Below are 13,023 nucleotides of genomic sequence, written 5' to 3'. Positions count from 1 at the left end.
CTGGTTGACACCCTAAAGATAGACAACAACAAACAAGTCAGCTAGAACATGTATTACTAATTGTGTAAAGGTCTTCCTACTTGATGTTCATTCTTTAATAAGCACAAAAGTGGCTTGCATTTCAGCGATTTATATCGACCATAAGCAAGTAAACAACTAATGGACTAACAAACTAATTCATGATTGCGATGGGCCAATTGTTAAAAACAATCGGCCTAGCCCATATATATGTTTTCTAAAAAAGGAAGAGGTCTGTAACAAACAACAAAAGAAAATGATTGTGTGTTGGTGGATGCATCAGAAAGCTCAGCCGGTAATTATAAGCACCACTGAATCTCATGGCTCAGATGCAGCCACGTAAATCTCCAATAAAAACATCACACTTGTCAAAATCTGAAGGTGGTCGAACCGACCTAGCAATCTTAAACTCTGAGCCCCTTCCGCTTCCCAGTTCTGAGGTTTGGCGGTCCCAAATCTCGGCTTCGCACGCACACCTTATACTCCGCACGTGCCGAGTTTGCTGACTTGGTAAAATGAAGCGAGACGTGGCGTTCGTAGATACATGGGCTTTACTTAAGCAACCAATTGTAGACGATGAGCTGGCACTACACGTGTCACTCTCTCACCCCTCTGTGGGCTCCCTCTCTCTCTTTTCCCCTTTCTCTCTCACACTCTACACAACTAGTCCTGTGGGAAGTTACAGTTCTTCTCTCTCTTTATTTTTTTTCTTTTTTCTTTGTTCTTCTGGTACGTTTTTTTTATTTGTTGAGTCTGCAAAAAAAAATCTTTTGGTTTTGATTTTTTTTGTTTGTTGAAATGGAGTTGGAGCATATATCGAGCTGTTGCTCGTCGTCTTCGTCTGGGGAAGAGGCTGCGGCGGCGGATATGACGGAGATGGAAGCGGCGGAAGCATTGGCGGATTTAGCGCAGCTTGCGATAATGCGAGAGCAGGTTTTCGAACCAGCTTCGAGCTGGGGGAGTAAAGGGAAACGAGTTAGGAAGCGTGCAAAGACTGAGTCTCCTCCTTCTGGCTCGCTGTTGAAACCGCCTGACTCCGAAACGTTACCCACTCCGGATCTCGCTGAGGTACCCCGTCTCTTCACTTCCCCTCTTTCTTCGTCTGTTTTGTTTTTTTGTTTTCAATTTGGAATCTCTCATTCGTACTACTGGTTCTGTATAAAGAGAAGTGTGTGTTTAGATCCAAATAAATCGATTTCGCAATTGTTAGATTACACACTGATTTAGGTAGATTAACGTCATGATGCAATTTAGTTATGGCATAATCTGTATCCCATGATTAAGATTTTGAATAGCTCTTTTACTAAGTTAGGCTATTGATAAGACAATCTCATGATGATTGGTTTTAAGTGGAAGTAGTTGTTAAAAGATATATATTTCTATAACAGGAACGATTAGTGAAAGAGGAAGAAGATGAAGAAGAAGAAGAAGAAGAAGAAGATGAAGTTCAACCAGTAGTTAAAGAACTAACTAAAGCTCCGGTTAAAACTGAAATGAATGGTGAAACACCTAAACCAAATCTTGCTTCTACCGTAAGCTGTAGTAGATCCAATGGCTGTGGCCGATCAAGGCAGAATTTGAGTGAGGTATGCCATATATGGTTATAAGCAGTTATAAACTTTTCTCTTCTTTCTTGTGTTTGTTTTTTGTGACTCTCATGTTGAGAACTTACGTGCTGCTACTACTCTCTAGGCTGAAAGAGAAGAACGTAGAATCCGAAGAATTTTAGCTAACAGAGAATCTGCGAGGCAGACAATTCGGCGAAGACAGGTATTCTTAACGTCCACTTTAGGCTGAGCATAATTTGATGGTGTTACCTATGGTTAGTTCTATCACAAGTTTCTCTGAACTTTGTAATCGTCAAGTTCCATATCGGGAAAGTTAGTTGCATAATGTTGTTTTAAGTATTTGTTACCTTATATATGTAGGCAATGTGCGAGGAGTTGAGTAAAAAAGCAGCTGATCTGACATATGAGAATGAGAATCTGAGGAGGGTGAGTAAACCATTTGATGTACATTTCCACTGACCGATAGTGAACCTAAGAGACGGTTGTTATAGCTAATGATATTTCTGCTCGCAGGAAAAGGATTGGGCCTTAAAGGAGTTTCAGTCTTTGGAGACGATGAACAAGCATTTAAAGGAACAGGTTACACAATTGATCAAACACCCCATGACAGTATCAGGAGCACTATTGCTCACACTGCCATATCTGATTTTGCCATCTGTTTTTATAGGTAGCAAAGTCAGTAAAACCTGATACGAAAGAACCTGAAGAACCAACCAAGCCATCACAAGTTGAGATGTCTACATCATCGACTCCGATTTACTTCTACAACCAGAATCCATATCAGCTTTTCTGCTGGCCGCATGTTACTCAGTCATCAAATCCAGTGGTATCACCACTCGAATTTGCAACCTCGGGAGGAGTTTCTGCTAAAACTATGATCCCGCAGGAGCATGAAAATCCTGCAGATGATAATGGGCAAAAGACTCATTTTTATGTCGTACCCTGTCCTTGGTTTCTCCCTTCTCCTGACAGCAACGGTGTCTCCTTCGGGATTCAAGATACACACAGAGGTACCTTATCGAACGGGCACCATATCGATGATTCTTCTGCAAGACCGTTAGAGGTCACAAAAACTCCGTGGGCCCATCTTTCAAGTAGTATCAAAGAAGAAGACTCTGGTTCACCCGAGACCAGACCTCTATATGATCTCAACGAATCTGCAACTGAAGTCCTCTCAGAAGGAGGAGAGGGTTTTCCTGTAACGCAACAAGCTTTTAGTTTAAAGCATGAAGATACTTCTGAGACAACTAATGGAGTTACGCCGATGCCACCTGGTCATCATGTTTTGATTTCTCTACCGGGGAAAAACCAAGGATCATTGACTGCAGCGGAAGCAAGAAAGAGACGAAAAGAACTCACAAGGCTCAAGAACCTCCATGGCCGTCAATGTCGAATGCAAGTTGGATAACTTGCACCATTCTTCATCTTACCAGTTGAAACACTAAAGGGTACTTCATGTTCCCTTTCTTTTTGTCCGGGGCATTTACGCATTGTTTCGGCTTTTTCTTAATGAAACACCAAAGTCAAGAGTCATACTCATCCAACGAACAAAAGTTGGAATATTGTTATACTCATCCAAGATTAGTGTTTGGAAGTTTTTGTTTGCTTTTACAAGGTAATAGGAAATGTTGTACCATTTTAAGATTTAGGGTTATTTGGCACTTGGCACAAAGTTAAAAGTGCCTTCTTGTAAGATCATCCGGAATCTGTTTGCTTCTCACTTCAAGTTCCGGCTCCGGTTTTGATCAGTTCTATAACATATTACAGGGTTTGTTCCCTTTTTTGACCACAATCAAAATGTTCTTGAATTAAATCAGTTTCGACCATTCTTTATTACAAGTTTAGAAAAGAACCCTATATTTATTTTGGACTAAACACTAAAGATGGTAAACTGTCTACTGTTACATGGGACAATAGTGTTATCTCTGAGGTCTCCAATTTGAGGTTGGAGCAATCTCTTGACACCGAACAATCCCTGCTGCTCCACCATAACACAACCATCTCTCACTTCCTTTATTCATGTTCCACCGCACGCGATGCATCGCCACCATTTTAGGTGGGAAGCCTTCAGCTTTTGTTCCACTGCTACCGTTGCTTGCTTCTTTTCTTCTTCCTCCTCCTTCATTGTCATCTTCATTAACACAGACCAACGCTCTGCTGTTCTCGTCATCTTCACCTATGTTGTTCTTTCCTTTTTTAGCCTTTGATTTTGGTGCTTTGTTGTTTGTTCCTTCAAATTCGGTATCTAAATCTGTATCCTCTTCGTGTGCAAATGCTGCAAAATTCAAGTAAACCAAGATAAGGACTAACGCACACGGGAGACTGGTGTGACAGTCTATCTTAGAATTTCAGCTGACCTAGAGGCTGAGCATCTGAAACATTAGATGCGTATCGATTAGGAGATTCGTTCAAGAGACTTCGAAGGCATCTCTGTTTTTCACCAGTTTCACCAACCGGTTTCTTCAATATGATCGGGATGTTTGGAATTGGACTATGCACTATAAACGTGGAATCTTTCATTGTTAATTTCCCACAGATAAAATGTGGAGTCCGATTTCTTGTGTCTTTTTCCACTGCTTTGGTCGTAAGCTGCAAGTAAATCCCAACAAGGCAAAAGGAAATCTTTAAGAAATTGACACCTTACCATCTCGAAGAGGTGAAAGTAATAGTGCAGTTTATAACAGACCTGGAAATGGAAAACGGACCCATCTGCAGTGCAATAGGCTGCTATGCCTGAGAAGCTATACTGTTAATTCTCAAGCTATTATAAATTCTGACTTAATTTATTGTGACGAATAGATGATTATGAATATTTGAATCCAAAGACAAGCCCATAAAGAACAATTACCTGTTAGCCTTGATACTTGAATACTCCAGATGGGAAAAGTTGAACAGTTATAAACGCTTAACCCTTGCTGTTTGGTGTTAGGATAAGGCTTTCCGGTAGCAGGAACATCATACGCAATCTTCACCAAGCTTAGAATTCTTAACATTCCGTCGTCAAAGGACAATAGAACGCATCTACAGATATTTGAAACCTCAAGTTTAATCAGGTCTTCAAACAATCGATCTAAAGACTGTATAATCAATGGGGATAGAGCTATGATTGATACCTTGGGTCTTGTAACCAATCGAGGCTGTATATAAACCTTGGTACTGGGTGCAAATCCCATAAAGGACGGAACGGATCACTGCAGAAAAAAAAACACAGGAAGCAAGCAATAAGCAATGGCTCAAAATGCCAAATAAACATTAAACAGGACAGTCTTGTGTATTAGTTGCATCAGACTCAAAAGTTTTAAAGAAAAATGATGTAAAAGCTGATGTTTTAGGGAAGTGTACCGTAAGTCCCAAAACTTCAGACCTCCATGTCCGGCAGTAGCTACTATGTTTGCACTTTCCTGATCACTGGAAGATTTTCAGAAATTACTTTGATTAATAAGTGAGTCCTCTCACGGTACATTTTGTTGCAGTAGTCTTTTTTATGGGTGTGATTTCTCTTCACTGACCTTTCACCAGGAGCCCATGCAACTGCCCTAATAGGAGCTGTATCTGCGCTGAAGAAAAGTAAAGGTCTTGTATCTGCAAAGAGAAAAATTGAAAAGTAAATGCGAGATCAACAGTAGAAATCACCCTCTTTAGCCACAAGGTGAAAAGAAACTATGAGGTAAAGGTTAATACCTTCTAAAGATGATGTTGTAGAAAATTTCCACAGAACAATCTGATGCATAACAAAAGAAATTAGAAAAAAAAAAAAAACGGGTCAACGCAATTTAGCACTGCCGTTCTTCTTTCTAAATACATTTACACATGTGCAAAAAAAAGGAGAAGAATATGATGGAGACAGTGAAGATAGTGAAATAGTACTACTTACCGTGCCATCGTGGCAACCAGCCAGTAAAAAATCAGGGTTCCCTAAAGTCGACCATTCAAGTGTCAGAGGAATACTGTGCAAAAATAGATGAGCGCCATATCAGGAGAAAGTGTTAAAAGGACTGCTTTGTTTTTCAATTCCATGAAACAAGCAAAAACTGGCTACATGGAAGAAATCTACTGACCTCTGCATGTCACCACATTTCAAGTTTGAACATTTGAAAACGGGAGCCAGTTTCACAAAACGAGGATCAGTCGCAGCTTTCTTTGAAGACAAATATACAGCTGATGTTGCCCGAGGCATTGGAACATCCCACCTACATAAGGTCGTTCATTATTTTGCATAGAATCATAGAAAGTTTCTTTATCCTTGCAGATTGCAAATATGATTACACAGACCAAATTTGCATAAAATATGTCAATGCAGTTGGAAAAACAAAGGCGAGATGGCATACAGTGATAGAAATCAAAGCATCAGGGAAAAATTGTACAGGGCACATAATGCATCACGATAAAAAGAAGAGAAGAAGTAGTTAACTTACACTTCCAAAGATCCGTTTCCCAGCAAGACAGCTAAGTATCCCATTCTATGCTTATTAAAAGAATCATCGGCATATGAGGGACGCCATTTCATATCCCAGGCAACTTTCCCATTGTGGGCCAGGCATAAGACAACCCTTGGAAGAGCAATGTCTTCAGAAATACCTGAGGACGGTTCGTCTGGTACATTTCCAACAGCTTCATTATTTTCAAATAGCATGGGTTTGCAACTTTCTTCAGTAACTTTGGTTTTTTGTCTCTTTCTCCGTACGGGAAGCTTGATATTTGCAATTTCCGAAGACTGCACTTGTGCTGAACTTTCATTGTTGACCTTAGTTTCTGTTACTGGAGTTTCTCGTAGGAACCGAAGAGGAGTTGCGGGAACAACTGAATCTTCCGGATACCGAACAGACAGAGCCTCAACGTAGAGAACGTCATCATCAAGCTCAGCAGGTAACTCGGGAGTAGTCTTCTTTCTAGGTCTACCTCTTGGTTTCTTAGGCTCTTTTGTCTCTGTTGTCTCTTTTGGATGCTTTCTGGGTCTGCCTCTCGGCTTCTTAGGTTGTGTTGTTTCAGTAGTTTCACTAGATGGTTTTTTCCGAGTCTTTCCTGTCGATTTTTTACTCTTCTCTGAAAAAAGGGAGCTATCTTTCTTGCAAGTGGCATTTATAATGCACCATATCTGAATGATTCCTCGACCTGTAAGAGGAATCCCAATCTTGTGACTGTATGAGTCAGGCGGATGAGTAGCCACCGCTAGAAACTGCAACAGTATGGTTGATAACAATGAAAATCTGAAATTCCCATTTCTACGGGGTATTGAAACAGAAATTGTGACCTAATCACCTCACATTTTGCCTGAGCCTCTGGAATTCCATGAATTCTGGGACACCACTCCAGTGCCCAAACAGAGCCTCCAACATGCATCACAAAATCCTTGCTGCAAAGGTGAATAATAGTTCATCACATAAACGGTCATGACTAGCACAACTCTTGTTGATTTTTTTAAAAGGACAAGAGCAGAGAGATATATACACAAACATGCACTGTCAATATGCTGTCTACTCATTGACCAACCTATTCCTGGTTCGTACCAGCTAAATTCACTAACCAAACTTTATATGTGACATCTTGAGTTTGAAGATAAAAATTAGCAGTGAATTTGATTCATCTAACTGAGAAACCTATGTTCATCCCTTTCCATCGTCAAGATTAATTGTATGAGTTTCCTATCTGCAAGTGTGGTGTCACTTTTGCTAGCTAGCAGAACCCGTTGAACAATTTTAATGATCACAGCTCATAAAAAATTTCGAAGTTTTACCTGATTTCACCAGATGATGATGATGATTCATCGTCATGTATCTTGACCTGCACCAATAAGAAGAATACTGATTTAAAAATGCAATGTCAATGTAAGAAGTAAATGGAAGGGTAAGAACAAAGGTTGAAAATAATCTTTTAGCGTAAAGATATTAACACACACCTTTGGAACTCGTGCCGAAGAAAATTGAGGCAAAGTTTGAGTGCTTGTATCCTTTGATTCATGGCTTTTTCCAGCCTCGTTGTAGAATGCAAAACTTTTTGGTTCGTAATTAAAATGCCTCCATTCCCTACAAAACAAGTTTAGCAAGCAAGATTAGATCCGTTGGTGTTTAAATCGACTTAGTACAATACTCATACTACCACATTAAGAAACAGTTTATATAAACCATGTAATTCACAATGATCATGAAACAAACTCCTTTGGCAGAACTTAACTACTTCTCAAGCATAGGATATATACAGTACACTAAGCTACATTAAAAAAAAAAAAGAAGTTAACGCACCTCAAGAATGTAACTGATGATGAGAGAGTGTTGATATCAATCTCATCAATATCAGCACTATCTTCACCACAGAGATCAGTGATGGAGTCCACTGCCTTCAAGTGATTCTCAACAGAATAATCAAACAGCGATACACTAAATTCTTCTTCACCACATCTTGGAGGCTCTTCTTCATCCATTGATCTGTTGTTGTTGTATATTTTTCCTCACCTGGGAATTTTTACCCAATTAGTACTGAAGCAACAACCAATCAGTGTTTGATGAATCTCTACTATGTCCAAAGCGAGAAATTCAATTGTTTCAATTCAAAATTCAAGATGCATCCACACTCGTTTAAAAAAATACAGACACAAGTAGCATATTGTTCGCCGGAGCTAGGGTTTACGAGCTTAGCAACAGTAAAGTTGTATACAAAACAAAACAGGAATTCTGAGATCTTGAGAAGAAAAAAAAAAAAAGTCAAACAGAAAGAAAAAGAAGAGATCTAGATAAGGAAAACCGAGGGGCAAAAATAAAATTGGGAAGACGAGGACTGAATTTACCGGCGGCAGGGCACTACGGTTGCGTCGAAGGCGGGTACAAAACTCTTTCCTCGCGTCCCCAGATCGAACCGTACCTATTGAAATTTAGTATTTGTCACGTTTTACTTTTTTTTTTTTATAATAAGAAGATGGGTCATTATAATGGGCCTATACATATATCCGTAAAAAAAATACCGAGTGGACCACAAATGTAGAACTGCTCTTTTCGTTATTTTTTTATTTGTCACCGATGAGTTTTTTTAGACAATTGGACAGAGTAGTAGAAGATACTATACTGAAATAGTGAAATGTGCATCTGCTTTAGAAATAAAGAGGAAGTTCTCCTACAAAAATGGAGAAGACACTTTGTCACTAGCTATACTCACTCTTAACATTACAGGCTCTGTCACTGACTAAAAATATCATATTCACTGGTACTTTTCAGCTGAGGGAACTCAGTCATAAAACAGTTCCTTTTATTCTTTCTCCCACACTTTTTTTAATAGAGACACAACCCCAAGTCCAGAACAAACGTACTCACGTAAGCCATTAGAGCATCCAGGAATAAAGACGACAATGTGGACGAACGACTACGATTGTCCCCAAGCCCTGTTAAAGAATCATTGAACCATAATTAGAAGTAGCGAAAAACACAATATGTTATATCATGCTTCTTGGAATGGGTCAAAACAATCAGAAAGGTTTATGCCTGAGCAAACCTCATAAAATTGTGCATAGATAGCTCATACATGGAGAAACTGTACGAGTATAGTTCGAAAAACTTCGGTCAATCAATCGAAGTAATGCTCTCACTCACTACTTTTTGTCACACATGACATGAATGTAAACAACTAATCATTAAGTCTAAACTTAGAGATTTATTTTAAAATTATATATCAACCATAAGCCCATTCCACAGATGACTAAGCACATATATTAATCTTAGGGGATCCAAAAGAAACAAACATATTACTTTGCATTAGCAGCAAGTAACAATGGTGAAACAATCTGTCTACCTAAGTTAAGCACACTTGAAAGCACAGTGAAAAACTTTTCTCAAGTTACAGAAAGAACCAAGCTTTACTTACCCGATACTGAACATACTAAGAGGGTCCAACTGTTGCTGCGGAGGTTCTTGTTGCAAGTCTTCCAAAGGCGGCAACGACATAGCAGCACTCGTTTGTGTACTCTTAGCTTCCATGAGCCGCCACATGTACCAAGAACCCACTGACCTGTAGGGTCTCCACTTAGCACAATGCTGCTCCATCTGCGATGGCCGAGGCAAGTCATCTAAGCCATAAAGCATCTGCACTCCCTTCCTAACACCGAGATCATTAACCGGCAAAACATCTGGTCTATGAAGAGAATTTATCATGAACATATGAACAGACCATGACCCAATTCCATTAACCATCGTTAGCATAGTGAACAAAGACTTCTCATCCATGTTCAAAATCGCCGAATCCGACAAGATTCCATTCTGATACTTTCTAGCGAGATCATGAAGATAGCTCGCCTTCCTTCCCGAGACGCCGATTTGACGAAGCTCCTGTGGACTTAAGGCTAAGACTTTCTCAGGAACAACCCCATCCTCGCCGCCGCAGATAGCAACAAATCGTGTGTAGATTGAGTTCCCAGCTTTAGCAGCAAGCTGTTGGTAGAGTATACTCCGTACCAACGCTAAGAACGGAGTCTTAAACGACTCAAACGTCGGCGGCGGATGAACGTCTATTAACGCGGCGAGCAACGGATCCGCGTTACGAAGATAGTGAATAGCTGCTTCGAGCTCGCCTTCGCATGTGAGAGGCCGAGCTTGGATCCGCGGCACATTATTAGCTCGTGATTGCGATGGTTTCACTTTACCGGGTGATTTTCCAGCCGTCGCGAGCGGCGAGGTTACCTGAGAGGAGATATCCTCCGCCTTGTAGTCTTCATCGGCGATGTCTCCGTCGAGTGTAAGCTTCCGAATTTTCCGAGGACGGAGAGGGATTTTGGATGGTGGAGACGACACATTGCCTAATTCAGTGATCCGTTGAGCGTCGATTGTGGTAGATGAGACGATTGAGCCTGAAATTCCGGCTGAATCGACGGTGGATTCCGGCGGGATTAGGTTATGAGTTTGGGGTTTGGGTGATTGTGGTCGACTTTGGGGTTGAGTCGATGGTTGAGAAGGAGATTGTTCTCCCATGTGAAAAATTCCAAAATCGAGAAGGTTCAAATTAGGGTTTTTTGAAATTCTCACTCCAGAAACAGATCATTGGAGAATGACTACGGCTGAGATTGATCTACTTCCTTTGCTTCTTCTCCGAAGTGAAACTGCGCTGCGAGAGGAGGAAAAAAAAAAATTGAGTCTGCTCCGTCGCTTTATGTCTTCTCCCACGCGCCTTTTACGAGAGTAGCCCTCACGCTCCGACGACCATTATATGGGCTCATAGTCCGACGACTCTGGACCATTTTTAAAGCCCAAATTCGGCTACTTTAGGTCAGGTTAACTAAAACTTTGTTTTTTCTGCTTCATCTAAATTCTAAAATGTATATCATATCTTACCTGAAGCAGACACATATATAGTAGAAGCAGACTGATTTTTTTGTTATAATCTGATTGTATCTGATTATTACTTAGAAAGGAAAAAAAAAATTTTGAGAGCATGTTAGTGAAAGTGTTCAATTGCACGAAACCCCAAAAACATATATATATATATATATATATATATATATATATATATATCTGTAGTTGTAAACAAAGATGCATTCAACAAGTTTTGGTGAAAATATTGTATAATGCAGCTAGCCTGTACTCTTTTTACTGCTTATCTACTCAAGGCTATATAACAATTATGTGTAAGAGTGTTATTAACTTATTTATCCTGCACAGAGACGTTAATAGAAGGACGAGTTACTCTTCATATTTGCTCTCAGATCAACAAACTGCTTAGACGGTTTAGATGTAATGAAGATCCTTAAATTGCAACAAGATCACCAAAAAGACAACTAAGCCTTGAGGCTAAAGAAAAGGCTTGAAAAAAACATTAAGAAAGAAACATTAAGAGAGTCCATATTCAAATCACAGAAACATATAGCTGCAAGAGACCATCCCATGTAGGTATCATCATCAAATGGTAAGAGTTCGACAAAGCCGAACCGTGAGATGGTTAATGCCTCCAAGCACACAGTCGAGTGATTCCACATTCCCCCAAATCTCACCTCCTTCACGTTTTTCCAACACGATCATTGCGCACCAAATACCTTTTTCCCTGCCAATGCAATCACCATGAACATAGCTCCTCTTACTGCCCAAAATCGCCAACTTTCCACCAAAATTCGCCATTTCAGAAGCAGGATGGACGATATAATTTGGTAGCCTCCTCAAAGATTCACCTTTCACAGGTCTCCAAGTCTTCTCCTTTGGATCATATACGACTATTGGATGTCCAAGAGTACACCGACGATCAACTGTATACAGCATATCATCTACCACACATTGCACAGCAAATGACTCTTTCCACATATTCTTTATTGGATGTGCAGCACCGACGGCAGATGCGTCCCATTCATCACCTCTTCTTCTTTTTGGTTCGTAGACCAAACAACCTTTATAATCCAAAATGTAAATCTTGTCTTCCATCACAACATATGTCCTAAACTGGCTAGACGTACTAGATTCAGGGTACGGACCAGGCAAAGATTCCCAAATCTGTTTCTCAAGATCGAACACTTCGATCCATTCCGACTCCAATGGACATCGCTTCCTGAAACCTCCGATTACGTAAATCTTCCCGTCAATTACTCCGGCGGCTGCCTTGTTACGACCTCTTCTCATTGGAGGGAGCGAGCGACACTTGTGAGTTCTGCAATCGATGACATTCATAACCTTCGAGCGTGTTAGGTCGATGATTCCACCGATCACATACATCTCTAAACCGATAGTGACGACAGAAGCTCCCCAAGGCACGGGTGGAAGCGAACCGAGTTTGGTCAGTCGTAAAGAAGAAGCCTTGTTTCGATGCAGAATATGCCAGCTTTGGAGATCATTAGTAGTACTGTATCGGATGGATGCATAAAGAAACGTTTCGGAAAGACCGAGGCGCGCACGCGTTTCGTAGAGACTTGACGAAGCGATCAAACCGGAAAAGTAACGGGAGACGGAAGAGAGACTTGGGTAATCACATCTCCGGATGAGTGCGACGAGAGCTTCAGTGACATCGTTTGGAAGTGGGAAAGATGTCGAACGTCTCTCTTCTTCTTCTTCTTTTTCTTCTGCTACGTCTTCTTCTTCTTCTACGTCTTCTTCCTCCGGCTTCTTGTTTCGGTTCTCGTTTCTTGTACTTCTTAAAACTGCTTCTTCTTTTGGTTTCTTGTCGAGTTCTTCTGGTTTCTTGTTTGGATCGCCGCCGTCATTAGAGTCGTCGGAAATTTCAGAGATGTTAACCATCGTCGTGCCGTGTGTGTGAAGTCAACGGTGAGAATTAATGGAAACAGAGTCTAGTTCGATTTTTTGAATAGCTCTTCGAGTATTTATAGCCAGCCATATATAGTGTGGATTATGCTTCAACATAAATCATGTGGGCCTTTCAAGCCAACACCGCTGGACCGTTTTAAAAGCCCAAATTCTGTTTTAGTATATATTTCAAGTTAGGCCTACATTTAGTTTTTCTTTATATATTTATTTATAACAAT

The 13,023-nt window shown here is 40.4% G+C and overlaps 3 protein-coding genes and 1 pseudogene across 7 annotated transcripts; 1 reads left to right on the top strand and 3 right to left on the bottom strand.

The window, feature by feature from the left end:
• The first annotated feature begins 455 nt into the window (after positions 1-455).
• LOC104740647 (uncharacterized) lies at positions 456-3,378 on the top strand. Its single transcript, XM_010461319.2, has 6 exons — positions 456-1,086; positions 1,407-1,604; positions 1,711-1,788; positions 1,947-2,012; positions 2,100-2,165; positions 2,254-3,378. The coding sequence occupies exons 1-6, from the start codon at positions 817-819 to the stop codon at positions 2,992-2,994; spliced, it is 1,419 nt and encodes a 472-aa protein (XP_010459621.2). The 5' UTR covers positions 456-816; the 3' UTR covers positions 2,995-3,378.
• Positions 3,182-8,906, bottom strand: LOC104740646 (uncharacterized). 5 transcript variants are annotated; one of them, XM_087484935.1, is made up of 17 exons: positions 8,888-8,906; positions 8,368-8,441; positions 7,826-8,035; positions 7,483-7,609; positions 7,321-7,367; positions 6,846-6,939; positions 6,002-6,762; positions 5,645-5,776; positions 5,461-5,533; positions 5,268-5,307; positions 5,096-5,168; positions 4,929-4,994; positions 4,700-4,777; positions 4,435-4,607; positions 4,273-4,319; positions 3,944-4,175; positions 3,182-3,861 (listed from the first exon to the last, which is right to left on the bottom strand). In XM_087484935.1, exons 3-17 carry the CDS (start codon positions 8,002-8,004, stop codon positions 3,506-3,508), a joined length of 2,478 nt encoding a protein of 825 aa, XP_087341061.1. In that variant the 5' UTR covers positions 8,005-8,035; positions 8,368-8,441; positions 8,888-8,906; the 3' UTR covers positions 3,182-3,505. The 5 variants fall into 5 exon arrangements, with proteins under 5 accessions (XP_087341061.1, XP_010459619.1, XP_087341063.1 ...); XM_010461317.3 differs by lacking the exon at positions 8,888-8,906 and having other exon boundaries at positions 8,368-8,518; XM_087484937.1 differs by lacking the exon at positions 8,888-8,906 and having other exon boundaries at positions 6,851-6,939; positions 8,368-8,489.
• On the bottom strand, positions 8,625-10,882 carry LOC104740644 (alkylbase DNA glycosidase-like protein mag2). Its single transcript, XM_010461316.3, has 2 exons — positions 9,435-10,882; positions 8,625-8,955 (listed from the first exon to the last, which is right to left on the bottom strand). The coding sequence occupies exons 1-2, from the start codon at positions 10,532-10,534 to the stop codon at positions 8,937-8,939; spliced, it is 1,119 nt and encodes a 372-aa protein (XP_010459618.1). The 5' UTR covers positions 10,535-10,882; the 3' UTR covers positions 8,625-8,936.
• Positions 10,883-11,432: 550 nt separating this feature from the next.
• On the bottom strand, positions 11,433-12,778 carry LOC104740643 (kelch repeat-containing protein At1g19470 pseudogene; annotated as a pseudogene).
• Positions 12,779-13,023: the final 245 nt, after the last annotated feature.

The sequence above is a fragment of the Camelina sativa genome, chromosome 14 (genome assembly GCF_030686135.1).
Source record: "Camelina sativa cultivar CO46 ecotype springtype chromosome 14, ASM3068613v1".
NCBI lineage: Eukaryota > Viridiplantae > Streptophyta > Magnoliopsida > Brassicales > Brassicaceae > Camelina > Camelina sativa.
The sequence above is the reverse complement of the archived record's forward strand: the minus strand, read 5'-3'. Positions and strand labels throughout refer to the sequence as shown.

What these genes read in the sequence shown, in the direction of transcription:
- LOC104740647 (XM_010461319.2), top strand. Translation starts at nt 817, where the DNA reads ATGGAGTTGGAGCATATATCGAGCTGTTGCTCGTCGTCTTCGTCTGGG. An exon ending in CCACTCCGGATCTCGCTGAG is followed by an intron (nt 1,087 to 1,406) that starts GTACCCCGTCTC and finishes TTTCTATAACAG; the next exon opens with GAACGATTAGTGAAAGAGGA. An exon ending in CAAGGCAGAATTTGAGTGAG is followed by an intron (nt 1,605 to 1,710) that starts GTATGCCATATA and finishes ACTACTCTCTAG; the next exon opens with GCTGAAAGAGAAGAACGTAG.
- LOC104740646 (XM_087484935.1), bottom strand. Translation starts at nt 8,004, where the DNA reads ATGGATGAAGAAGAGCCTCCAAGATGTGGTGAAGAAGAATTTAGTGTA. An exon ending in TCATCATCTGGTGAAATCAG is followed by an intron (nt 6,940 to 7,320) that starts GTAAAACTTCGA and finishes TCACCTTTGCAG; the next exon opens with CAAGGATTTTGTGATGCATG. An exon ending in AGGCTCAGGCAAAATGTGAG is followed by an intron (nt 6,763 to 6,845) that starts GTGATTAGGTCA and finishes ATACTGTTGCAG; the next exon opens with TTTCTAGCGGTGGCTACTCA.
- LOC104740644 (XM_010461316.3), bottom strand. Translation starts at nt 10,534, where the DNA reads ATGGGAGAACAATCTCCTTCTCAACCATCGACTCAACCCCAAAGTCGA.